Source organism: Scyliorhinus torazame, chromosome 21 (assembly GCF_047496885.1).
Source record: "Scyliorhinus torazame isolate Kashiwa2021f chromosome 21, sScyTor2.1, whole genome shotgun sequence".
Classification (NCBI taxonomy): Eukaryota; Metazoa; Chordata; class Chondrichthyes; order Carcharhiniformes; family Scyliorhinidae; genus Scyliorhinus; species Scyliorhinus torazame.
In genome coordinates, this window is record NC_092727.1 from 86,056,775 (window position 1) to 86,084,247 (window position 27,473).

A 27,473-nucleotide genomic window follows, 5' to 3' on the forward strand; every position below is an offset into this window, starting at 1 on the left:
CACAAAATCAATACAGGATGTATCTGTCAAAAGAAATCCTTACATCCCCACGGCACCCTGTCCCATTGGAGGATACTTCATTAAACAAAATTATGGAAGCCCGATTGTTATTAAGTAGCAGTAATAGAATTCCAAATGGATTAGCTGGCCTTTGGTTCTGCTGCTTACCCTGATTATTGTTTCTCCAGGAGCTCAACATGTCCGAGTTTGAGGAGCGTTTTAAAACCAAGGCTCAGGGCTCATCAGCGAATATCAGCACCTTGAAAGTGAAGGTTACTCAAAAGGCAGTCAGTAAGGTGTCTCTGATTGAGTCGAACCGAGCAAAGAATCTGGCCATCACCCTACGGAAAGGAGGCCTGAACTCGAATGACATCTGCAAGGCCATTGACAAGTGAGTCAATTTGTGATGATTGGGTGAATGGACAAAAAACAGGTGAGATGCAGGGATGGGAGTGTTGGGGGGGGGGGGGGGGGTGGTGGCTGCTGAGTTTTGGCGGTGGGCTGTCAGGGAGGTAGTTATGCCATTATGCAGTGTTTCCTTTGGGCTTCTTGATTGCCTTGAAGGGATGAGAGATCTGCCTGCCCCTCAGAGAGTCACTGCCCGGTGAGCCGATTGGATAGCAAGGACTTCATAAGACAGGAGTTACTGGATCCTGAGCGTAGAAGTGGGATCTGGTGTTATAGTGGGGCTTGGATGAGACATTATAGCCTCCACAAGATGTATGTGAACCCTGGGCGTTCCAGGTCAAGGAAGTAGCCTAGACCTCTTGAAGAGTTACATCCTGAAGATAGCCAGTAGCATCATGTCAGTGTAAGTTGGGGTGGATGTGAAGGCAAATCGTCACACCATCCCGTGAATGTTTTAGTTGGGCACAGGAAGCTGGGCACATGACCCATGCCTATGTTCTCCGCTTGCAAGAATGCAAACCAATTTGTTTCTGAGCCAGTGTAGGTGCGTGTCTGCGTGGATTTCCTCAGGGTGCTCCGGTTTCCTCCCACAGTCCAAAGGTGTGCAGGTTAGGTGGATTAGCCATGCTAAATTGCCCCTTAGTTTCCAAAAATGTGCAGGATTGGGGGGGTTATGGGGAGAGGGCAGGCAAGTGGGCCTAGGTAGGGTGCCCTTTCAGAGGACTGGTGCAGACTTGATGGGCCAAATGGCCTCCTTCTGCACTGTAAGGCAAAATTATAAGCCAGTTAGCCTGACTGGGCAGCACGGTAGCATTGTGGATAGCACAATTGCTTCACAGCTCCAGGGTCCCAGGTTCAATTCTGGCTTGGGTCACTGTCTGTGCGGAGTCTGCACATCCTCCCCGTGTGTGCGTGGGTTTTCTCCAGGTGTTCCGGTTTCCTCCCACAGTCCAAAGATGTGCAGGTAGGTGGATTGGCCATGATAAATTGCCCTTAGTGTCCAAAATTGCCCTTAGTGTTGGGTGGGGTTACTGGGTTATGGGGATAGGATAGAGGTGTTGACCTTGGGTAGGGTGCTCTTTCCAAGAGCCGGCGCAGACTCAATGGGCTGAATGGCCTCCTTCTGCGCTGTAAATTCTATGATAATCTATGACTGATTTCGGTCATTGGTAATATTTTAGAGTCTGTTATTAAAGATGAGATTGCAAAGTACTTGGAAGTGCATGGTAAAATAGGACTGAGTCAGCACGGCTTTGTCTAAGGGAGGCCATGTCTGACAAATCTGTTAGTGTTCTTTGAGGAAGTAACAAGGAAGTGAGACAAAGGAAAATCAGTGGATGTGATTTATTTAGATTTACAGAAGGCCTTTGACAAGGTGCCGCATAAGAGTCTGTTAAATAAGTTAAGAGCCCATGGTGTTAAGGGTAAGTTCCTGGCATGGATAGAGGATTAACTGACTGGCAGACGGCAGAGAGTGGGGATAAAGGGGTCTTATTCAGAATGGCAGCCAATGACTAGTCGTGTGCCTCAGGGGTCGGTGCTGGGACCACAACTTTTCACAATACACATTAATGATCTGGAAGAAGGAACTGAAGGCACTGTTGCAAAGTTTGCAGATGATACAAAGACCTGTAGAGGGACAGATAGTATTGAGGAAGCAAGGGGGCTGCAGAAGGATTTGGACAAGCTAGGAGAGTGGGCAATGAAGTGGCAAATGAAATACAATGTGGAAAAGTGTGAGGTTATGCACTTTGGAAGGAGGAATTTAGGCACAGACTATTTTCTAAATGGGAAAAGCTTAAGAAATCAGAAGCACAAAGGGACTTGGGAGTCCTTGTTCACGATTCTCTTAAGGTTAACGGGCAGGTTCAGTCGGCAGTGAAGAAGGCAAATGCAATGTTAGCATTCATGTCAAGAGGGCTAGAATACAAGATCAGGGATGGACTTCTAAGGCTGTATAAGGCTCTGGTCAGACCCCATTTGGAGTATTGTGTGCAGTTTTGGGCCCCGTATCTAAGGAAGGATGTGCTGGCCTTGGAAAGGGTCCAGAGGATGATCAAGAATGATCCCTGGAATGAAGAACTTGTCGTATGAGGAACAGTTGAGGACTCTGGGTCTGTACTTGTTGGAGTTTAGAAGGATGAGGGGGATCCTATTGAAACTTACAGGATACTGCGAGGCCTGGATAGAGTGGATGTGGAGAGGATGTTTCCACTTGTAGGAGAAACTAGAACCAGAGGATACCATCTCAGACTAAAGGGATGATACTTTAAAACAGAGATGAGACTTCCGGTTGCGGCTATGCGGAGCTAAGTCGCACATTCGGCGGCTCCCGCAAAAACGGACTTTTGGGCTCTTTTCAGGGCCCCCAACGGCACTTTTCCGACGTTTCCCGGTGCGGGAAGGAGTCTATAACAGCTCCCCGTCAGTATATGGCTCCAACTAGGAGCGGGGCGACAAAAAAGGTGGTGGTGGACCCGAAGAAGATGCGAGGGAAGAAGGACAAAATGGCGGCGGGCGGAGACCAGGCAGCGTGATTGCAGTGGGCGGAGGAGCAGCAGGAGGGTATCCAGCGCTGCTTCAGAGAGATTAAAACGGACCTGCTAGAGCCAATGAAGGCTTCTATTGATAAGCTGCTGGAGACACAAAAGGCCCAGGGGGTGGCGATCCGCGAGGCTCGACAAAAGATCTCTGATAATGAGGATGAGATCTTTGGCCTGGCGGTAAAGGTGGAGGCGCACGAGGCGCTCCACAAGAAATGGCAGGAGCGGTTCGAGGAGATGGAGAATCGGTCGAGGCGGAAGAATCTGCGGATTCTGGGCCTCCCGGAGAGGCTGGAGGGGCCAGACATGGGGGCCTATGTGGTCACCATGTTGAACTCGCTGATGGGAGCGGGGTCCTTCCAGGGGCCCCTGGAGCTGGAAGGGGTCCATAGAGTGCTGGTGAGGAGGCCCAAGGCTAACGAGCCTCCGCAGGCAGTGCTGGTGCGGTTCCATCAGTTCGTCGATCGGGAGTGTGTGCTCAGGTGGGCCAAGAAGGAGAGGAGCAGCAGGTGGGAGAACGCGGAGGTTCGGATATACCAGGACTGGAGTGCGGAGGTGGTGAAGAGGAGGGCCGGGTACAATCGAGCGAAGGCGGTGCTGCACAGGAAGAGGGTGAAGTTTGGCATGTTGCAGCCGGTGTGGGTTACCTACAAGGACCGGCACCATTATTTTGAGTCTCCGGAGGAGGCGTGGGCCTTTGTTCAGGCCGAGAAGCTGGACACAAACTGAGGGTCGGGACTGGCGATTGGGGACTGCGGTTGATATGCTATATTTATTTCTGTTTCGAGGGGGTGGCCTTTGTATTGCTCCTGGTTTCTTTTTCTCTGTGTTTTTCTCTTTCAGGTCGGTGAGGGTGGCTGGGGCGGGTTGGGCTGTGTTTTGGTTGGGTTGGTCGGGGGGGGCTCTTGGAGGGGGGTAGGTAAACGGAACAGGGGGGGTGGACGGCGGTGAGATGGGACCCCGCGGGCGGGGGGAGGCCCGAGTCAGGGGTGAGGAGACCGGGCCTGTAAAAGGAGCTGAGTCAGAGGTGGCGGGGCCTGGTAGGTGGAAAGCGCGGGCTTTTTCCCGCGCTGAAGACTGGAGGGGGCGGGGCCGGGGCAGGGATGTGAGGGTTGTTTCCCGCGCTTAGGATGGAAGGGGGAGGGGAGAGCCTATGGATGGGGACGGGAGAGGAGGGTGTGCCACACAATGGGAGGAGTTGAAGGAGAGGCGGGAGTGGCCGGGGTCAGCAGGAGTCAGCTGACTTGCGGAAGTGCAATGGGGGGAGTAAATCAGCTAGGATGGGTCCTAGCCGGGTGGGGGGTGGGGGGTTCGGTGGGGGGGAATCGAGTTGCTGCTGCTATGGTCAAGGAGGAGCTGGAGCAAGTGGGAGGGGTCGAGACGGGGGTATGCCGCTGTGGGGAATGGGCCGGGTGTGGGGTGCGGGCGCATGGCTGGCCGAGGAGGGGTCATGGCTAGTCGGCGGGGGAGGGGGGCGGGTAGCCCCCTGATCCGGCTGATACCCTGGAATGTAAGGGGACTGAATGGGCCGGCTAAGCGGGCCCGCGTGTTCGCGCACCTGAAGGGGCTGAAGGCAGATGTGGTTATGCTTCAGGAGACACACCTGAAGGTGGCAGACCAGGTAAGATTGAGGAAAGGGTGGGTAGGTCAGGTGTTTCACTCAGGGCTGGATGCCAAAAATCGAGGGGTGGCGATCTTGGTGGGAAAGAAGGTGTTATTCGAGGCGTCGAGCATTGTGGCAGATAATGGTGGCAGGTACATAATGGTAAGTTGCAGGGAGAGAGGGTGGTACTTGTCAATGTGTATGTCCCGAACTGGGACGATGCGGGTTTTATGCGGCGTATGTTGGGTCGGATCCCAGACTTGGAAGTGGGGGGCCTGATAATGGGGAGAGACTTGAACATGGTGCTGGATCCGGCACTGGATCGCTCCAGGTCTAGGACGGGTAGGAACCCGGCGGCGGCTAGAGTGCTGAGGGGATTTATGGACCAGATGGGAGGGGTGGACCCTTGGAGATTTGCAAGGCCGGGGGCTAGGGAATTTTCATTCTTCTCACATGTCCATAAGGCTTATTCCCGAATCGACTTTTTCATCTTGAGTAGGGCACTGATAGCGAGAGTAGAGGATACCGAGTATTCAGCAATAGCCATTTCGGACCACGCCCCGCATTGGGTGGACTTGGAGATGGGGGAGGAGAGGGACCAGCGCCCGCTGTGGCGTTGCAGGTGGGGCTGCTGGCGGACGAGGAGGTGAGCGAGCGGGTCCGAGGAAGTATAGAGAGGTACTTAGAGACCAACGACAACGGGGAGGTCCGAGTGGGGATGGTATGGGAGGCACTGAAGGTGGTGGTGAGGGGAGAGCTGATCTCCATTTGGGCCCACAAGGAGCGGGGGGAGAGGGAGAGGCTGGTGGGGGGGATGGTGAGGGTAGACAGGAGGTATGCAGAGGTGCCCGAGGAAGAGGCGTAGCCTCCAGGCCGAATTCGACCTGGTGACCACCAGGAAGGCGGAGGTGCGGTGGAGGAAGGCCCAGGGGGCGATTTACGAGTATGGGGAAAAGGCAAGCCGGATCCTGGCGCACCAGCTTCAGAAGCGGGATGCAGCTAAGGAGATCGGGGGAGTTAAGGACAGGGGAGGGAGTGCGGTGCGGAGTGGGGTTGGCATCAATGGGGTCTTCAGGGACTTTTATGAGGAATTGTACCGATCCGAGCCCCCACGGGAGGAGGGAGGGATGGGCCGCTTCCTGGACCAATTGAGGTTTCCAAAGGTGGAAGAGGGACTGGTGGCAGGATTGGGAGCCCCAATTGGGCTGGAGGAGCTGATCAAAGGGATAGGAAGCATGCAGGCGGGGAAGGCACCAGGGCCGGACGGTTTCCCGGTCAGATTCTATAAAAAATATATGGACCTGTTGGGCCCGCTGTTAGTCAGGACCTTTAATGAGGCAAGGGAGGAGGGGGCTTTGCCCCCGATGATGTCCCGGGCACTGATCTCCTTGATCCTGAAGCGGGACAAGGATCCCCTGCAATGTGGGTCTTACAGGCCGATTTCCTTGCTAAATGTAGATGCCAAGGTGCTGGCGAAGGTCTTAGCCACGAGGATTGATGATTGTGTGCCGCAGATCATCCATGAAGACCAGGCGGGGTTTGTGAAGGGGAGACAGTTGAACGCGAATGTGCGGAGGCTTTTGAACGTTATCACGATGCCGGCGAGGGAGGGGGAGGCGGAGATAGTGGTGGCGATGGACGCTGAGAAAGCCTTCGATAGGGTAGAGTGGGGGTACCTGTGGGAGGTGCTGAAGAGGTTCGGGTTTGGGGAGGGGTTTGTCAGGTGGGTTAGGCTGTTGTATGAGGTCCCGATGGTGAGTGTGGCCACAAACAGGAGGAGGTCCGAGTACTTTCGGTTGTACTTTCCCTTGTCCCCCCTGCTCTTCGCACTGGCGATTGAACCCCTGGCTATGGCACTGAGGGAGTCAAGGAACTGGAGGGGGTTGGTGCGGGGTGGGGAGGAGCATAGGGTGTCACTTTATGCGGACGACCTGCTGCTGTATGTGGGAGACCCGGTGGGAGGAATGCCGGAGGTACTGAGGATTCTTAGGGAATTCGGGGACTTTTCGGGGTACAAGCTCAACATGGGGAAGAGCGAGCTGTTCGTGGTTCATCCAGGGGACCAGGAGAGGGGGATTGGTGAGCTCCCACTAAAAAAGGCAGAGAGGAGTTTCAGGTATTTGGGGGTCCAGGTGGCCAGGAGCTGGGGGGCCCTGCATAGGCTTAATTTTACAAGGCTGGTGGAGCAAATGGAGGAGGAGTTCAAGAGGTGGGACGCGTTGCCGCTGTCCTTGGCGGGTAGGGTGCAGTCAATCAAAATGACGGTGCTCCCAAGGTTTTTGTTCCTGTTCCAGTGCCTTCCCGTGTTTATCCCGAAGGCTTATTTCAGGCGGGTTAACAGGAGTATAATGGGGTTTGTGTGGGCGCGAGGGACTCCGAGGGTGAGAAGGGTGTTCCTGGAGTGGAGTAGAGATAGGGGGGGGACTGGCGCTGCCCAACCTCTGTGGGTACTACTGGGCCGCCAATGCGACGATGGTGTGCAAGTGGGTGATGGAGGGGGCTGCTGGAGACGGCATCTTGTGTGGGTACGTGTCTGGGGGCGCTGGCAACGGCGCCGCTGCCGCTCCTTCCAAGGAGGTATACCACGAGCCCGGTGGTGGTGGCTGCCCTCAAAATCTGCGGGCAGTGGAGGAGGCACAGGGGGGAAGATGGGGCCTCGGCGTGGACCCCATACAGGGGAACCACCGGTTCACCCCAGGAAGAACAGGTGGAGAGTTTTCGGGGTGGCACAGGGCAGGGATACGAAAGTTGGGGGACCTGTTTGTGGATGGGAAGTTTGCGAGCCTGGGTGAGCTGGAGGAGAAGTACGGGCTCCCCCCCCCCCCCCCCCCCCCGGGAACACCTTCAGGTACTTACAGGTAAGGGCGTTTGCCAGACGGCAGGTGGTGGAATTCCCGCGGCTACTGCCGCACACAGTACAGGACAGGATGCTCTCGGGGGGGTGCGTGAGAGCGGGGAAGATTTCGGAAACTTACCAGGTGATGCAGGAGGAGGAGGAGGCCTCGGTGGTGGAGGTGAAAGGTAAGTGGGCGGAGGAGTTGGGCGAGGAGATTGAGGAAGGGACATGGGCAGATGCCCTAGGGAGGGTGAACTCTTCCTCATCGTGCGCGAGGCTCAGCCGCATACAGTTTAAGGTGCTGCACAGGGCACACATGACCGGGACATGGATGAGCACGTTTTTGGGGGGTGAGGACAGGTGTGTTAGGTGCTCAGGGAGCCCAGCAAATCACACCCATATGTTCTGAACATGCCCAGTGCTGGAGGCATTTTGGAAGGGCGTAGCGAGGACGGTGTCGAGGGTGGTAGGATCCAGGGTCAAACCGGGCTGGGGCTCGCAATATTTGGGGTGGCAGAGGAGCCGGGAGTGCAGGAGGTGAAAGAGGCCGGAATTCTGGCCTTTGCGTCCCTGGTAGCCCGGCGAAGGATTCTCCTTCAGTGGAAAGATGCGAGGCCCCCAAGCGTGGAATCCTGGATCAGCGATATGGGTTCATTAAATTGGAGAGGGTGAAATTCGCCTTGAGAGGGTCGGTACAAGGGTTCTTTAAGCGGTGGCAACCGTTCTTAGACTTCCTGGCAGAACGATAGACATTGGTCAATGGCAGCAGCAGCTTCCGGGGTGGGGGGGTTACTTTATTATTGTTTTTGTTATTTACACTGAAGGGTCTGAGGGGTTGTATATACCTGTTGTGTTAAGTCGGGGTGTTAATGTTAATTTATTATTTACGTACGGGGGACGGGTATGGGGGGTTGCTTTTCTAGATTGTGTTTTGTACTTAACCCTGTTGGGTTCCTTTTTTCATTTCGTTATTGATATTTTTGAAAACCTTTAATAAAAATTATTTTTTTGAAAAAACAGAAATGAGGAGGAATTTGTTCAGCCAGAGGGTGGTGAATCTGGGGAACTCTTTGCGGCAGAAGGCTGTGGAGGCCAAATCACTGAGTGTCTTTAAGACAGAGATACGTTCTTGATTAATAAGGGGATCAGGGGTTATGGGGAGAAGGGATGGAAAATATCAGCCATGATTGAATGGTGGAGCAGACTCGATGGGCCGAGTGGCCTAATTCTGCTCCTATGTCTTATGGTCTTATTGTCTTATGTAGAGATTCTAAGGGAGCAGAAGGCCATTCGGCCGCTTATGCCTGCTCCACCATTCAATAAGGTATTGGTGTATGTGATTGTGGTCTCAAAGCCACCTTCCTGCTTATCCCCAATAACCTTTGACTCCCTTGTTATTCAAGAATCTATTTACATCTGCCTTAAAAATATTCAATGACCCTGCCTCTACTGCTCCCTGGGGAAGAGGGTGCCACAGTCTCAGACCCTCTGGGAGGAAAGATGTCCCCTTTCCTCCATCTTATCCTTATCCTCATTCTCCTTAAACTGATCAAACTTATACTTAACCATATGTTTGTGACTAACATATCTGTAATTTTTCATTACCACACGGCTTAGCTTTGACCTGCAGTTGCTCAATCTGGATTTCATCGAGCTTCTGACTCGTTTCGTACCAACCGATTATGAACGGAAGGTCCTGCAACAGTACGAGAACGACAAGAAACCATTGGAGGAACTGGGTGAAGAGGATCGCTTCATGATCAAATTCTGCAAGATCCCACAACTCTCACAGCGGTTGAACATCATCATCTTCATGGGCAACTTCAGTGACAGCATTCAGCTGCTGACGCCGGTAAGCAGCTCAGTAACTACCCTGACGGTCATAGGGCTTGGGAACAGGAGGAGGCCCTTTAGACCCTCGACCCTGTTCCACCATTCAGTGAGATTATGACTCGTCTTTGAGCTAACCCGATATAGCTGCCTTTTACCCATTTGCCTGAATGAGTTTAGTTAACATAGAATCTCTACATTGAGGGCAGCACGATGGCGCAGTGGTTAGCACTGCTGCCTCATGGCGCCGAGGACCCGGATCACTGTCTGTGTGGAGTTTTGCACATTCTCCCCGTGTTTGCGTGGGTCTCATCCCCACAAATCAAAGATGTGCAGCGTAGGTGGATTGGCCACGTTAAGTTGCCCCTTAATTGGCAATTTTAACAGAAAAAAAAAGAATCCCTACAATGCAGTAAGAGGCCATTTGGTCCATCGAGTCTGCATCTACCCTCCAAAAGAGCACTCTACCTAGGCCCTCGCCCCTTCTCAATCCTGCGACCCTATAACCTAACATGCACGTCTTTGGACACTAAGGGGCAATTTAGCATGGCCAATATACCTAACCTGCATATCTTTGGACACAAAGGGGCAATTTAGCATGGCCAATACACCTAATCTGCACATCTTTGGACTGTGCGAGGAAACCCACTCAGACAAAGGGAGAACCTGCAATCTTCACATCTTTGGACACTAAGGAGCAATTTTAGAATGGCCAATCCTCCTAACCTGCACATCTTTGGACTGTGGGAGGAAATTGGAGCATCCGGAGGAAACCCACAAAGACACGGCGAGAATGTGCGGACTCCGCACAGTCAGTCACCCAAGTAGTCTGTCAACCTAACATTTAAAATGACCAATTAATCTCGCACCAACTGCCAATTGTGGTGGAAAGTTCCATATTTTCCAAACATGAGAGTTTTTCCTAATTTCATTCCCGATAGATGTGGTTCCAATTCTGCACGCTGTGCCCCAAAGTACGAGGTCGAAGTTATCCGGACCCACCGAAAGTCAATGGACTTCTGGCGGGCCAGCCGCAATCCCTGCAGCGGGGTCAGAAACCCTGGCCGTAAACTCCCCAATCAGTGAAATAATTTCTCCCTCGCTGTTTGTATCCCTTAATATCTTGAAAGCTTCAATCAAGTAACCCTTTAACTCTCTACATTCTGGGGAATACAACCACAGTTTGTGCAGCATCTTCACATAATTTAACCCTTGATGTCCAGGTATCATTCTGGCAAATTTCCATTTGCCCTTCCTCCAAGGCCAGTATATCCTTTCAAAGAAGTGGGTATCCAACTGTGGGAATTATGACTTCAACCCCATTTATCCCAGTCCTATAGATACAAAAGTGCAGCAATGCCGAAATGAACAGTTAACCTGGGATTTAGACAGTTCTTGCCTTAGTGAATGGACATTGGGGACAAGTGCACACCCTCTCGCACCATTAATGTGTAAGGAGTTCCCAGCCCCTCCTGTTCTGCTGTTTCAGGTTGCTGTGAAAAGAAATCCCTCACAAGGCCCTGAAGAGTCACCAACATAAGACCAGGAAGTGTGCGGCATGATCCCCACATCACCAGCTGGGCTGAATGGCCTCTTTCTGTGCTGTAAATGCTTTGTAATCCTATTAGGGTTTTAGAAGGGCACACATTTTATTTGGATTTGCCAGTGTTCTCATTCCATTGCTATATCCACTGCTAAAGGGAGTATTCGGTTTGACTGTGATGGGCTATCTGTCTGTACGTCACCTATTGGAGGTGTACAGATGTGGATCAACCAAGCGGGAATAATTTGAGTGCAGGTCCCACTCATATTTGCCCATAACGTCCGGGTTCCCCAGCTTCGCATTTAGGGGATACCTCTATGATGTGCCCGAAATCCCTCAAGGAAGTTCGCACATAAGGGTTTGCCCAGCAATTGCCCAGAAGAGCTAACTTCCTCTGGTCAATTGCGCTGGCTTGGGAACCATCCAACAGAAGTGATTTAAATCGCTAACTTCGGATGGTTCTGCCAGTTTTACCCTGATAGTTATTCTGAAAGGGTAAGAAGGAAAAAAACCTTCCAACTCCAGAGTAACTCCGCCCCCCCCTTCCCGGACTGAGCCCCATCCCGGACTGAGCCTCACCCCGGACTGAGCCCCATACCGGACTGAGTCCCATCCCGGACTGAGCCCCATCCCGGACTGAGCCCCATCCCGGACTGAGCCCCATCCCGGACTGAGCCTCACCCCGGACTGAGCCCCATCCCGGACTGAGCCCCATCCCGGACTGAGCCCCATCCCGGACTGAGCCTCACCACGGACTGAGCCCCATCCCGGACTGAGCCCCATCCCGGACTGAGCCCCATCCCGGACTGAACCCCCAGCCAGACTCATCCCCCTCCTGGACTGAACCCACTCCCGGACTGAACTGCCTCCCGGACTGATCCCCTTCCTCATCCCGGAGTGAACCCCCTCACAGACAGAACGCTCTCCCGGACTGATCCCCTTCCTCCCTCCTGGACTGAACCCACTCCCGGACTGATCTCCTCCCTCCCTCCAGACCGAACCTCCTCCTGGACTGAACCCCCTCCCGGACACATCCCCTTCCTCCCTCCAGAACAGAGCACCCTCCCGGACTGATCCCCTTACTCCCTCCAGAACAGAATCCCCTCCCGGACTGATCCCCTTCCTACCTCCGGGACTGCATCCCCTCCCGGACTGAACCCCCTCCCGGACTGAACCCCCTCCCGGACTGAACCCCCTCCCGGACTGATCCCCCTCCTGGACTGATCCCCTTCCTCCCTCCCGGACTGCACCCCCTCCTGGACTGATCCCCTTCCTCCCTCCCGGAGTGCACCCCCTCCTGGACTGATCCCCTTCCTCCCTCCCGGACTGCACCCCCTCCTGGACTGATCCCCTTCCTCCCTCCCGGACTGCACCCCCTCCTGGACTGAACCCCCTCCCGGACTGATCCCCTTCCTCCCTCCCGGACTGCACCCCCTCCTGGACTGATCCCCTTCCTCCCTCCCGGACTGAACCCCCTCCCGGACTGATCCCCTTCCTACCTCCGGGACAGCACCCCCTCCCGGACTGAACCCGCTCCCGGACTGAACCCCCTCCTGGACTGATCCCCTTCCTCCCTCCCGGACTGCACCCCCTCCTGGACTGATCCTCTTCCTCCCTCCCGGACTGCACCCCTTCCTGGACTGATCCCCCTCCCAGACTGAACCCCCTCCCGGACTGATCCCCTTCCTCCCTCCCGGACTGAACCCCCTCTCGGACTGATCCCCCTCCTGGACTGAACCCCCTCCCGGACTGATCCCCTTCCTCCCTCCAGACCAAACCCCCTCTCGGACTGATCCCCCTCCTGGACTGAACCCCCTCCCGGACTGATCCCCTTCCTCCCTCCAGACCGAACCCCCTCCTGGACTGAACCCCCTCCCGGACTGATCCCCTTCCTCCCTCCAGACCGAACCCCCTCCTGGACTGAACCCACTCCCGGACCAATCCCACACCCGGACTGATCCCCTTTCTCCCTCCCGGACAGTTCCCTCTCCCGGACTGAACCCCCTCCCGGACTGATCCCCTTCCTCATCCCGGAGTGAACCCCCTCCCGGACTGATCCCCCTCCTGGACTGAACCCCCTCCCGGACTGATCCCCTTCCTCCCTCCCGGACTGATCCCCCTCCTGGACTGAACCCCCTCCCGGACTGATCCCCTTCCTCCCTCCCGGACTGAACCCCCTCCCGGACCGATCCCCTTCCTCCCTCCTGCACTGAACCCCCTCCCGGACTGATCCCCTTCCTCCCTCCCAGCTGAACCCCCTCCCGGACTGATCCCCTTCCTCCCACCCGGACTCAAACCCCTCCCGGACTGATCCCCTTCCTCCCTCCCGGACTGAACCCCCTCCCGACTGCTCCCCTTCCTCCCTCCCGGACTGCACCCCCTCCCGGACTGAACCCCTTCGTCCCTCCCGGAGTGAACCCCCTCCCGGACTGATCCCCTTCCTCCCTCCCAGACTGAACCCCCTCCCGGACTGATCCCCTTCCTCATTCCTGGACTGAACCCCATCGCGGACTGATTCCCTTCCTCCCGCCTGGACTGAACCCCCTCCCCGACTGATCCCTTTCCTCCCTCCGGAACAGAACCCCCTCCCGGACTGATTCCCTTCCTCCCTCCTGGACTGGCCCCATCCCGGGCTGATCATCTCCTGGACTGAGCCCCATACCAGGCTGACCCTCTTCCCGAACTGGCCCACCTCCCCCCCGGATTGACATGCCCACCAGGTCCAACAAAGCTCCCCACACAAGCACCGGGTCCAACATCCCCCCCAACCACTGGTTCTGACTCCGACTGACTATATTCAATGGTCCGTTAAGGGACATATATCACTAGAAAGAGACATTTATTGAAAATAAAGGCTGCTTTGGGAGAAGTTTTTGTAAACCCCATGAAATGCATTTAAATAAAATATACCATTGTGTAGAAATTTGAAGCATCAAAAGCTTTTTTTTAAAACAGAAAGCTGCTAACGATAAAAGATCCATAAAGTCCTGGCTAATCCAATATCTTTACTGTTGTTTACCGGGTCTGACTGTGCTGAGCATGTCTGCCTCCGAGAATTCCATGGTGCAAAACTGGACATCTGGATTGTCTATGACTCACTTAAGTCCTCAACGATTGATTTCATCGTCCTCTCTTGCAGCAACTGAACGCCATCATCGCCGCATCGATGTCCATCAAATCATCGGTAAAGCTGAAGAGAATTCTGGAGGTAAGATGGCTCAGGGGTGAATGATAGCCACGTCGGGAGAGACTGGAAGTTCCTAGTTGATTGCACCGGTAAACGGTAAAGTGTAAGAAAAATGAAACAGACTGTGGGACACTGGAAATTAGAGAATTGTTATGGTGCAAAAAGAATCCATTTGGCCCATCGTGTCTGCACCAGCTCTGCAAATGAGCATCATGATTTCAGACCTGAACCACTCGTTGTGTGAAAAAGTTCTTTCTCATATCACATTTGCTTCTTTTGCAAATCACCTTAAATCGATGCCCTCTCATTCTTGATCCTTAAACGACGGGCAACAGTTTCTCCCCATCTACTCTGATCAGCCCATCTCGTGAATTTGAACATCTCTATCAAATGTCCTCTCAGTGATGGTCAATGTTTTAGCAACACTGGGATGTATTTTCCTCTGTTGACCAATGTTAGTAAAAGTGTTCACTGCAGAGAAGGATGATGTAGGTATAGAAATCAGGGAGGCGCGTTGTGATTTACTTGAACAACTTAACATTGAGAAGGAGGAAGTATTAACAGGTTTAGCAGGCCTAAAAGTGGATAAATCCACAGGGCCAGATTAGATGTAACCCAAGTTGCTGTGGGAGGCAAGGGAGCAGATTGCAGCGGCTCTCATAAAAAAATTTCAAATCTTCTCTGGCCACAGGAGAGGTACCAGAGGACTAGAGGACAGCTAATGGTGTGCTATTATTCAAGAAGGGAAATAGGGACAAGTAAGGAAATTACAGGTCAGTGAGTCTAACTTCAGTGATAGGGAAACGACTGGAAAAAATTCTGAGGGGCAGAATTAATCTCCACTTGGAGAGGCAAGGATTAATCAAGGATAGTCAGTTTGACTTTGTCAAAGGGAGATCATGGGCGGAATTCAACCAAAGAATTTTGGTGTGTCATTTTGGGCGAGTTTGGCAGGATGTTTCTCATTGGCCTTTTGGGTGGGAACCACATCGCTATTCAATCACACATTTTTTAGGCCTTGGGGATGTTTCTCCTCGGTCAAGCCCACGCCAAAATGTTTTCACCACTGGGTATCTGAACGTGCTGGCCAGATTGGTTCCTCAGAGATTGGGCCACGATTTTGAAAGGGTGTCCTGATCTCGAAGTGAGCTTGAGGGTCCCCCACACCACCCACCCATGAGAGATGTTACCCCCTGCATACATGGGAATTATCCCACCCGTCCCAAGTGAGGACTTCCTGCTGTCGGGAAGCTGATGGCACCGCACCCCCCTTTTCAGGACTTCCCCTTTTTTGTGCCACCTCTTTCAGGACCCCCACCCTTAACCCCCCCCTCAATCTATATGAAGCCCCTTCATACCCACCCATCATTACCCCCTCCCCACCCTTCATGCCACCCTCATCCCTCTGAGATGGGCATGGCCTCCCTCAGGTCCTGACCCATGGCAGTGCCACCCTGGCACTTGTACACCACAGCACTGCCAGCCTGGCACTCTGGGAGTGTCCCTACCAGCCTGGAAGTGCCAGGGTGACCATGCCACGTTGCCAGGCTGGCGGTGCCCGTGTGCCAGAGGGAGAGCCAGGAGGCCACCCAGCCCTGTCCCTGACCAGTCAGGGATCGCCAATGGTCTGGGAAAACCCCCAAGTACCATTAGACCTGGTCCACCTTTGTCTGGACCAGCACAAAACGGCGCCCGGTTTAGGCCTCACTGGGGAGGCCGTTAGCTCCTGGGCGCTGGGAGAATCGGCGCATCCATATTTAAATGAGTCATAAGGTTCATTTTAATATGAATATTTGGACCTCGCCCAGTGAAGGTGAGATCCAGATCGCGACATCTCGCGAGGTTCGGATGAATCTTGCATCTCATCTCAGGGGTCACGAATCTTGTGAGAGACCTCTCGCACAATTCACCGGCTTTGTCACATCACTAAGTCAGTTGCGACGAGGCTGGTAAATCATGCACCGTGTCTTACAAATTTGATTGAATATTTTGGGGAGGTAACTAGGTGTGTAGATGAAATGAGTGCAGTTGATGTAGTCTATATGGACTTTAGTAAGGCTGTCAGGCTTTTGACAGGTCTCACATGGGAGACTGATGAAGAAGAGAGCCAGGGCAATTTGGCAAATTGGATCCAAAACTGGCTTTGTGATAGGAGGCAGAGGATGATGTTTGAAAGATGTTTTTGTGACTGGAAGTCTGTGTGCAGTGGTGTTCCGTAAGGATTGGTGCTGGGTCATTTGTTGTTTGTACTATACATTAATGGTTTGGACGTGAATGTATGAGGTATGATAAGTAAGCCAAAATTTGTGATACAAAAATTGGTGGTGTGGGAAATAGTGAGGAGCAAGGCCTTAGATTACAATATAGATGGACTGCTTAGGTGGGCAGAAGAGTGGAAAATAGAATTTAACCATGAAAAGTGTGAGGCAATACATTTTGGGAGGACTAACGAGGCAAAGGAATATTCAATGAATGGTTGGACCCTAGGAAGAGCAGAGGATCAAAGGACCTTGGTGTGCATGTTCACAGATCTCTGAAGACAGCAGGACATGTAGATAAGGTTGTTAAGAAGGCTTATGGGATTCTTGCCTTTATTAACCGAGGCATTGAATGTAAAAGCAGGGAGGTGATTAGGCCCCAGCTGGAGTACTGTGTGCAGTTCTGGTCACCAAACTATAGGAAGGAAGTGATTGCACTAGAGAGGGTGCAGAGGAGATTCATCAGGATGTTGCCCAGTCTGGAGATTTTTAGCTATCAAGAGAGACTGAGACTGGCGTTATTTTCCCGGGAGCAGAGAAGGCTCGGGGGGACCTGATTGAGATGTAAAAAATTATGAGCGACAAAGATAGGGTGGATAGGAAGGTACGTTTAGTGGAGGGGTCAATAACAAGTGGGGCATATATTTTAGTTAAGGGGCAGGAGGTTTAGAGGTGATGAGAGGAAAAACATTTTCACCCAGAGGGTGGTGAGAATCTGAAATTCACTGTCTGAGAGAGTGGTTGAAGCAGGAACGCTCACAACATTTAAGAAATATTTAGATGAGCATTTGAAACACCATAGCACACAAGTCTACGGGCCAAGGGCTAGAAATTGGGAGTAGAGTAGGTAGATGTTTGATGGCCGGCGCAGACACAATGGGCCGAAGGGCCTCATTCGGTGCTGTAAAAACTGACTCTATGACTTCTGCTTGTTTGAGCTTTTTCACTCACATCAGTAAATGGAGAAAAATAGGCCCATCAATTGAGGGTTATAGTCATGCATCACAAGGTTGGTATGAAATCCTCCATCACTATTTGAACAAAGACATGAACTGTTTAAAATGAATGAATTAATGCTTCTTACAGTAGCAGGTGGAGGAGTTTAATGTGTGAATGTGGTCTCAACACAAGGACTTCCACATGATGATTTCAAACCTTGGTGGAGTCATTAAATCCCATTTGGTTCGGTTCTACAAATTGACATTAAACAAAAGTGAGTTGACCCTTGTGGTAAAGCAGCACAGAGAGAAAATTAAGAGAAGCGTGTTAAGCATTTTTATCTGAATATCAGGGATTGTGCAATCTACCCTGTTCGTCTATCCCATTTGGGTATCATAATCCAGTATGTAAGTATTGGGCGGGATTCTCTAATCCCACGGCAGAGTGTCCACGCCGTTATAAACGCCGTCGCGTTTTACGACGGCGTAAACGGGCCAGTGCCAGGATTAATTCTGGCCCCTTCAAGGGTGCAGCATGGCGCTGGAGCGGTTCACGCCGCTCCAGCTGTCGATCCCGGCACGAACTGTGCGCCGCGGGATCCGCGCAGTGGCCTCCTTCAACGCGCCGGCCCCGACGCAACATGGCGCAGGGCAACAGGGGCCGGCGCGTAGGAAAGGAGGCCCCCAGCCAGAGAGGCCGGCCTGCCGATCAGTGGGCCCCGATCACAGGCCAGGCCACATCGGAGGACCCCCCCAGGGGTCAGACCCCCCCCCCCCCCCCCCCACAGGCCGCCCCCCGACCCTTCACCGCCGAGGTCCCGCCAGCTCAGGGCAGGTTAGAACGGCGCCGGCAGGACTCGTTTTTTTTCTTACAGCCGTCCAGCCCATCCGGGCCGGAGAATCGCGCGGTGTGCCGTGCAGAGCGGCGCGCGACCGGCGCCGTGCCAACCACGCTGGAGTGGAGAATCACGTGCCGGCGTCGGGGCAGCGTGGTCCGGTCTCGGGGATTCTCCGGCCCGGCCCAGGGCTGGGAGAATCCCGCCCATTGTGCCTGAAGGTAGTGAACCCAATGGTTCGGTGCATTTGTTGATGCAAATTCAAAGGATTAAAATTAATTTGTAATTTTATCATAGGATTCATCCAGGACAATGGCTGAAGTGTCATTCAGCATATATATGTGTGTTTAAATTCCAATGCATTGTCACTTATCTCTGTCCAAGCAGGTTTCTCAGGTTTTGGAAGTATCGTGAACTATGAAGAGAACAGTGTAGAGCTTTGAAAGAATCTGGACAGGTTGGTGGAGTGGGCAGATAGGTGGCAGATGAAGTTCAGTGCGGAGAAGTGTAAGGTGATGCATTTTGGTAGTAGGATGTAGAGACAATATAAAATAAGAGGTAAAATGCTTCAAGTGGGTGCAGGGGCAGAAGAACCTGAGTGCTTATGTGCATAGATCATTAAGGTGGCAGGTGGAGAGAGCAGTTAATAAAGCATACAATATCCTGAACTTTATTAATAGGAGCATAGAGTATAAGAGCAAGGAGGTGATACTGAACTTATACAAGACACAATTTAGACCTTAGCTGGAGTATTGTGCACAGTTCTGGGCGTCACACAATAGGATGTGAACGCATCGGACAGAGTGCAGAAGAGGTTTACAAGAATGATTCCAGGGATGAGAAACTTCAGTCATGAGAATAGACTGGAGAGGTTTACAGAATCACAGAATAATACAGCGAAGAAGAGGCCCTTCAGTCCATCGAGTGTGCACCGATGCATGAAAAACACCTGACCGGCCTACCTAATCCCATTGTCAGCACTTGGCCTATAGCCTTGAATGTTATGGCGTGCCAAGTGCTCATCCATGCATTCCAGACCGTCACCACCCTCTGGGTAAAAAGATTTTTCTTCAAATCCCCCCCCCAAACTGCCTGCCCTGACCTTGAACTTGAGTCCCCTCATAATTCACCCTTTAACTAAAGGGAACAGCTGCTCCTTATCCACCATGTACATGCCCCTCAATCTTGTACACCTCGACCAGGTCGCCCTTCAGTCTTCTCTGCTCCAGCGAAAACAACCCAAGCCTATTCAACCTCTCCTCGTACCTTAAATTTTCCATCCCAGACAAAATCCTGGTGAATCACCTCTGCATCCGCTCCAGTGCAATCCCACCCTTCCTATAATGTGGTGACCAGAATTGCACACTGTACTCCAGCTGTGGCTTCACAAAGTTCTATACAATTCCAACATGGCTTTTCTGCCCGTTTGACCATTTTGTGCAAGCAAACAAAATGGCAGAAGATATGAGGGCTCCCATGTTCCTGAGTACAGTAAGAAGTCTTACAACACCAGGTTAAAGTCCAACAGGTTTGTTTCAAATCACTAGCTTTCGGAGCACTGCTCCTTCCTCAGGTGAATGAAGAGGTGGGTTCCAGAAAACATATATATAGACAAAGTCAAAGATGCAAGACGATACTTTGAATGCGAGCATTTGCAGGTAATTAAGTCTTTACAGACCCAGAGAGAGGGGTAACCTCAGGTTAAAGAGGTGTGAATTGTCTCAAGGCAGGACAGTTGGTAGGATTTTGCAAGCCCAGGCCAGATGGTGGGGGATGAATGTCATGCGATATGAATCCAAGGTCCAGTTGAGGCCGTACTCATGTGTGTGAAACTTGGCTATAAGTTTCTGCTCGGCGATTTTGCGTTGCCGCGGGTCCTGAAGGCTGCCTTGAAGAACGCTTACCCGAAGATCAGAGGCTGAATACCCTTGACTGCTGAAGTGTTCCCTGACTGGAAGGGAACATTCCTGCCTGGCGATTGGCACGCGGTGATTGGATCTGATCCCACTGATAAGTTTTCGAGCCCCAAGGCTTGAGTTTGGTTTCAGTTTTGATTCTGGCAGCCCGATAAAGAGATCGAACTGACACTCTCTCCAGAAAGATCTAGCTGATCCTCTCCAGAAGGCCACTGACGGCTGATTCTCTCTCAAGCTAGTTTTGTGAGACTCCAGAGGCCTGACGACAAATCACGAGGTGAAAGCAAAGTTTGATGTGAAATAAAATGTCTCTCCAGTAAGATAGAGGCCTGAATGCAAACCTTGAGCTGATACCCAGTTTGATGAGAAATAAAGGGCAGGATTCTCCCGAATCCCTCGATGGCCCGTCACCGGCGTTAAAAAATGGCACGAACCACTCCGGGCTCGGGCCAACAGGAAGTTGCGGGCCAACAGGAAGTTGCGGAATCCTCTGCACTTCCGGGGGCTAGGCCGGTGCCGGAGGTGTTGGCACTCGTCAACCGGCGCGAGTTGCCGCATGTGCAGAACCGCAGACGTGGTTCCGTGCATGCGCAGACCGGCCGGCGTATTCTTGCGCATGTGCAGGGGGGTGTCTTCCCCGCGCCGGCCATGGCTGAGCCCTACAGAGGCCGGTGCAAAAGGAAGGAGTGCCCCCACAGCACAGGCCTTCTTACAGATCGGTGAGCTCCAATCGCGGGCCAGGCCATCGTGGCCCTCCCCCCCGAGGCCGGATCCCCCTGCGCTCCTCCGAGGAACGCACCAGGCGGCCTACCAGCCAGTTCCCACAGTGTGGGACCATGTCCGTTTCACACCAACGGGACTGGCCAGAAACTGATGGCCGCTTGGCCCATCGGGGCCCGGAGAATTGCCGGGGGGCGGGAGGCGCTGCCAACAGCCCCGACCAGCGTGGCATGATCCCCGCCCCCGGCTAAAAACCGGCGCCGAAGAATACGGCAGCCGGCGCCGGAGCGGCGGGGCAGGATTCACGCCGGCCCCTGGGGATTCTCCGACCCGGTGGGGGGTCAGAGTATCCCGCAGAAAGTGTCTCTCCAGAGAGCCTTCTGCCTGTGAGTACTGTATTTTTCTAAACTACAGAGACCCTGAGTGAATTAATCTACAAAGAAGACCATTGCAGGCTGCAAACCTAAGACTCTTATCTACAAGCTTGCTGTGAAGAAAGTGTGCCCAAAGAAACACCATCTGAAGTAAAGACTCTTATCTTTTGACTTCCATCCTTATTATTTTTCACTCCTTTCTCTCATCTGTGTTTGTCTGTCTTGTATATGTAGGTAGAGGGTGGGACAGCTAAAGTGGGTAATAGGTATTCAGTTGTCGTTAACCGGATGTATTTACTGCTTATTTCATGATAGTTCTTGGTATAAATAAACAGTAATCGTGTTTACATGTACAAACCTGGTGACTGTAATTATTGAGCAGCCAAGAGCCAAAGAGTTTGGGTATTTTTATAAGAATTATTGGTTAATTCATTTGTATTGTGACTCTGGGGCATGCGGGGCTGGAATTGACTGCTCACTAGCCCGTCGTAACAACATTCAGCTGTGGAATGCTGGTGCAAGGATATTGTATTCAGAAGCTGTGGAAATAGAGGCCACATCGAGTGTGCATGCAGGAAGAAAAAGCAAGTTACAAGCAAAAATAATAAGAAGCAAGAGTAGAACAAAATGGCATAGAACAAAAGAAGATGTGTTCATGCTGTGAAAAAGGGTCAAGAGGAACGAAAGGTTTCGCAGTCCGAAGGTCAATTGTCACGGAATGTGCCAGCCAGTTCTGGTGCTACAAATAGATACTGGGTCACTCAATGGCTGGAGGGACAGCCAGTAAGGATGGAAGTTGACACTGCAGTAGCAGTGTTGCTGGTGCCAGAAACTGGGCAAAAGTTGCCGCCTCGCAACGCTGTAAATGCGAATCGCGATCGGGTGGAGAATTGGGCATCTGGCCAAAATCGAGGTCAGCGTCGATTCGGGCGCCACACTCCCATCCCTCACTGGTGGCAATGCCAAAGTGGTGGCAGAGACAGTCAGCGCTGCCAGTTTCACCAGGAGGAGACAGTTAGTGATCCGGAGGGGTGGGTGGTCATCTGGCAGCCCACCAAGGCTGCTGCTATGGACACACTTCTACCCTAGCTGAATCATCAAGGACCAAGCTCGATCAGGAGCCCACCAGGTGTTGGCACTCCTTAGAAGTGCTTCCCCACTGCAGAGGAAGCAGGGGAATGGCAGAGCTCACTCCAAACAGCGAACACCTGCACCGCAGCCTTTGGAATGGCTCCCTCTCAAGGCAGAGGCTTCACCGGTGACCCCCACCCCTCCGGATCACCAACTGTCTCCTCCTGGTGAAACTGGCAGCACTGACTGTCTCTGCCACCATCCCCCAGGCAGTGTTCAGGAGGGCAGGCTTGGGTGTGCGGTACACGCTGGGGAAAAGGGTTTCTCTCTGCTCCTCACTGGCATGGAGCTGTGGGTCCACCTCGGATCCCTGACTTTGAGGGGCAGCCTTCTCTGAGCCATCCTGGTGGCTGTAGTAAGTGTGTAGTAACAGGAGCGCTAAAAAACAGCTCCAGCAGCCAGGCTTTTTGCCGTTTACTTCTGCCCCAGCAGTTAGAATGCCCGCTGGGCTGGGAATTGCTCAGAATTCTTGCCAGCATGTCCTGAATTGCTCTACAAATAGCACCCCCAATGGGAACATAAATCGCAAGCATTTCCGTCCTGGAGTCAACACTTAGTCTCCCCAAACTGAGAATTTCACCCACTGTCTATGAGAAAAAACGCAGACAGATTCGCTTGAAACCTTCAAGAATAGTGTTGAAGACATGTACTGGTGAAGTGGTGCCACTGAAGAGCCGCTTTCACATAACTGCAGCTGAACATACAGACGGCAGATTTGTTTTAACAAATAGTAATGCCGATGATCCGGCATTGATGGGTTTGGATTGGACTTGTTTATTGTCACGTATACCGAAGTACAGTGAAAGTATTGTTCTGCGTACAGTTCAGAATGATCATTCCGTACATGAAAAAAAGGTACTTAGGGCAAATATAAATATACAATGTAAATACATAGACACAAGCATCGGGTGAAGCATACCGGAGTGTACTACTACTCAGTAGAGCAGATGTGAAGAGACCAGATCAGTCCATGAGAGGGTCATTTAGGAGTCTGGTAATAGCGGGGAAGAAGCTCCCCTTGTCTACGTGGGTTTCCTCCCACAAGCCCCAAAAGATATGGGCCGGGATTCTCCCTTCTGGGGACTAAGTACCCACACCGGCGGAAGAACCGGCGCCAGCCACTCCGGTACTTTCGGGGGCTAGTTGGACGCTGGACGGGTTGGTGCTGCTCCGGCTGGCGCCGAAGGGCCGGCGCGGTTCCGCTTATGGGCAGTCCAGCCGGCATATTTTGGCGTATGCGGGGGGGGGGGGGTTCTCTTTTCCGCGCCGGCCATGGTGGAGCCCTACAGGGACCGGCACGGAAGGAAGAAGTGCCCCCACGGAACAGGCCCGCCCGCAGATCGGTGGGCCCCAATCGCGGGCCAGGCCAGTGTGGGGGCCCCCCCCGGGGTCGGATCCCCCCGCACCCCACCGAGGACCGCCCCAGTCGACTTAGCTGCCAGGTCCCGCCTGTCTGTGACCTGAATGATTCACACCGGCGGGACTGGCCAGGAACGGACGGCCGCTCGGCCCATCGGGGCCCAGAGAATTGCCTAGGGGGCCACGGGCAATGGCCCCCGACCGACGTGGCGTGAATCTCGCCCCGGCCCGAAAAATGGCGCCGAGAATACGGCAGCCGGTGTCGGGTCGGTGGGGCGGGGTGGGGTTCGCTCCGCCCCCCCCAGCGATTCTCCGACCCGGCGGGGGGTCGGAGAATCCCGCCCATGCTCATTAGGTGAATTGGACATTCTGAATTCTCCCTCAGTGCACCCGAAGTGTGGCGACTCAGGGATTTTCACAGTAACTTCATTGCAGTGTTAATGTAAGCCTACTTGTGATACTATTAAAGATTATTATTATATATATCATTTGACAGTGCAGTTTCTCAGAAATCAGTATAATTGCGTAACATTTCCTCGCCCTTTAAATCGAACAGCCCATCAAATTTAAACAAACCTAACATGCACAATAATCAATAAGTTTAGGGGTTGTAGTTCCCTGAATGGTTGCTGACGAACCTCAGGCACCTGCTTCACTGCATTAGTTGTAGCCTCTGCCGTTTTATTGATTTTTGAGAAGCAGCATTGAATCTGTACCGAGAATTGTATCATGCTATATTCATGACAACGTGATGTCACCGGAAGTGATATCACCGATCACTAGCGCAGGTAACTGTACTGAACACGCCTCCTGAATAAAACTTATTTTGTTTGTCAGCCTCTGTGCCTCCTAGCATCAATCCTGCAGGCACAACATTTCTATCATCATTGACCATAAAATCCGTTTCCAGCTCTCCACTTTTGGAAAGCTTCCTTAAAGTTTACATCTTCAAATATGTCGTTCACCTCCTCAGTTTAACATCCTCATTTATTGTCTTCACTATTCTCCTATCACATTCCCATCCCTCTTGTTGCCTCCTCTGTTGCCCTCCCCTCACCACCCCTACCCTCTGAAAAACATTTTCATTCAATTTGCTGGACTTGCTTGTCATATTGTTACAAATTCTCACCTGTCCCAAAACCTTTCCACCATCTGCAGCGCACAAGTCAGGGGTGCGATGGAATACTCTCCACCTGCCTGGATGTGTGCCGCTCCAACAACACTCAGGAAACTCGGCAGCATGGTGGTCTAGTGGTTAGCACAGCTGCCTCACGGCGCTGAGGTCCCAGGTTCGATCCCGGCTCTAGGTCACTGTCCGTGTGGAGTTTGCACATTCTCCCCGTGTCTGCGTGGGTTTCGCCCCCACAACCCAAAAATGTGCAGGGTAGGTGGATTGGCCACGCTAAATTGCCCCTTAATTGGAAAAAATAATTGGGTAATCTAATTTAACAAAAGAAAACACTCAGGAAACTCAACACCACCCAGGATCAAGCAGCCTGCTTGATTGGCACCCCATCCACAAACATTCTCTCCCTCCACTACCAAAGCTCAGTAGCAGCAATGTGTGTACCATCTACAAGCAGCACAGTAGGAATTCACCAAGACTCCTTAGGCAGCACCTTCCAAACCCACGACCGCTACCACCAAGAAAGACAAGAGCAGCAGATGCATGGGAACACCACCTTATGGAAGTTCCCCACAAGCCACTCACCGGACTTGGAAATATATCACCCTTCCTTCATTGTCAGAATTCCCTCACTAACAGCACTGTGGATGTACCTACACCACACTGACTTGCAGTGGTTCAAGAGGGCAGTTCACTACCACCTTCTCAAGGGCAATTAAGGTTGGGCAATAAATGCTGGTCCAACCAGCAATGCCCATATCTCACGAGCGAATAAGAAAAATAATTGTATCATTCCAAACGTGTCACACTAAAATCACGGGCATTCACGCTTTGGGCAAAACCGCCACGCCAGGCAGAAATTACTCCGGTTTTCCGAAGTGACTTAATGATTCCATTTCTCAATCAAACTTATTTGCACAATCACAGACTGAGAATGTTCCGTTAAACAACACAAGTAGGGCAGTGTAATCAAACATAATTTTTCATTTTATTTTGCTTGCATTTAAAAAAATTCTTGATGTATTTAATATTGCTCACCTTGTTGTAGTTTAATTAATCCGGCTGAAAATAGATAAATCAAACGCACCCATCGCCTGACTGTAACCAGATTCTAAATGACTTTGAAAAACCTATACTTAAACCATTTTGTGATGGTTTCACTGGTGGATAATTAGTCAGCTTCACAGTAAATTAAAAAATATTTTACAATGAAAAACCTTTTTAAAATTGGACCTAAAACAAGTAATGTGAAGAGCCCCCACAAAGGTTTGTGAAATGGCAGAAAGCCGTCATGCTGATTATTTTGAACTGGCAGCTCAGGGTCAGCTTTGCACAGGGTCAACCTCCAGCGTGTGATGTGTTTTATACCAGTTTATCCGATGCCAGGCCAATTGTGCTGCACAGTCGGGTGGAAACTCTAGGGTGGCCCGGAGGCAGAGTGGTTAGCACTGCTGCCTCACAGCTCCAGGGTCCCGGGTTCAATTCCGGCCTCGGCTGACTGCCTGTGTGGAATTTGCACTTTCTCCCCGTGTCTGTGTGGGTTTCCTCCGGGTTCTCCGATTTCCTCCCAGAGTCCAAAGCTGTGCAGGTTAGGTGGATTGGCCATGACAACCTTAGTGTCCATAAGGTTGGTTGTGTTAGTGGGCTGCGGGGATAGGGTGTAGGCATGGGCTTGGGTAGGGTGCTCTTTCCAGGGGCCGATGCAGACTCAATGGGCTGAATGGCCTCCTTCTGCACTGTAAATTCTATGATTCTAAGCTGTTTTGATTTTAAGAAAGGCTTCGCTTTTTTTCAATTCATACTCTCTGGTCTCATTTTCTTGATGTACTTTGAAATCTGGGGTTATCTTGGTTTCAGTGTGACTCTAATTCACATAAAACTAGACCTGCCTTTACTGTCGCTGAGGGGCAGAAGCCCCACAATTACCTCATTACGTCCACCCTCAGAGTTTTAGCATATTCTCATTGCGGGACAACCTTTTCTCTGACTGATTTTTCTGCTGGGGGTGGTGGTGGTGGTGGTGTGGGGGAGGGGGGGGGCAGTGAACAATACACCAACTGTAAAATTCAGCCTGATGAATTGCTACTTAATTTGTGCCATCGATGATTGTGCAATACAAAAATAATCCATTGTGAAAATCGACCATCGATACTCGCAGCTGATCTTGTTCAATCTCCTCCTTCCTCCAGATTATTTTAGCATTTGGGAACTACATGAACAGCAGTAAAAAAGGAGCAGTTTACGGCTTTCGATTGCAGAGCCTGGACCTGGTAAGACTCAGAACTGTCACTCGAAAATTCTATATTGAACTTGCCTAATGATAAGATCATTGCATTTTGCGATCTGCAATAATCTGCTGAACGGTCTCATTAGGGACTGGTTATAATCAGCTATTGCTAGCAGCATTGACTTCACCTGCAGTCACCTCTCTTAAGCAACTCATTGAAGGTGACGGATTGATTGTAACTCCATCAATGCTCGGACATCATTTGATGTCATTTTGGTTACAGTTCTGGTATCAGACTGATTAAGGCCGGTGATATTTCTCTGAAAGGACCACACCTAAGAGTTGGGCAGGACTGCTGTTCAGATAATCTTGTTAATGCAAGCAAACAAAATAGGGAATGCAACTGCCTGTGCTGATTAAACAGTGCAGCGTTGGGGTGGCTATTGTTAGTGAGTATATAAATGCATGAGTTACCACAATTTTACACATGTTACTGCTTGTACGTATTGAGTGAGTTCACACTGAAAGCACTGTGTTATTGAGTTGAGTTAATGCAGGTCCAGTTGTGTTGGCTGGATCGAATAAGTAGGTCAGCACAGATTCCAGATATAAGGACCTGTCGCTGTATTCCTCCTAAT

General features: G+C 51.8%; 1 protein-coding gene across 11 annotated transcripts in view; it reads left to right on the forward strand.

The window, feature by feature from the left end:
* LOC140398384 (formin-like protein 1) overlaps window positions 1-27,473 on the forward strand; it is a 383,709-nt gene that overhangs the window by 313,278 nt on the left and 42,958 nt on the right. For all 11 annotated transcript variants that reach the window (XR_011937470.1, XR_011937471.1, XR_011937472.1 and 8 more), the window contains 4 exons: window positions 189-391; window positions 9,008-9,242; window positions 13,903-13,971; window positions 26,798-26,878. Coding sequence is in view for 8 of the 11 variants with exons in the window: in XM_072487008.1 (XP_072343109.1) it covers window positions 189-391; window positions 9,008-9,242; window positions 13,903-13,971; window positions 26,798-26,878 (588 nt within the window). In the remaining 3 variants the exon portion in view is untranslated. The remainder of the gene's footprint in view (window positions 1-188; window positions 392-9,007; window positions 9,243-13,902; window positions 13,972-26,797; window positions 26,879-27,473) is intronic.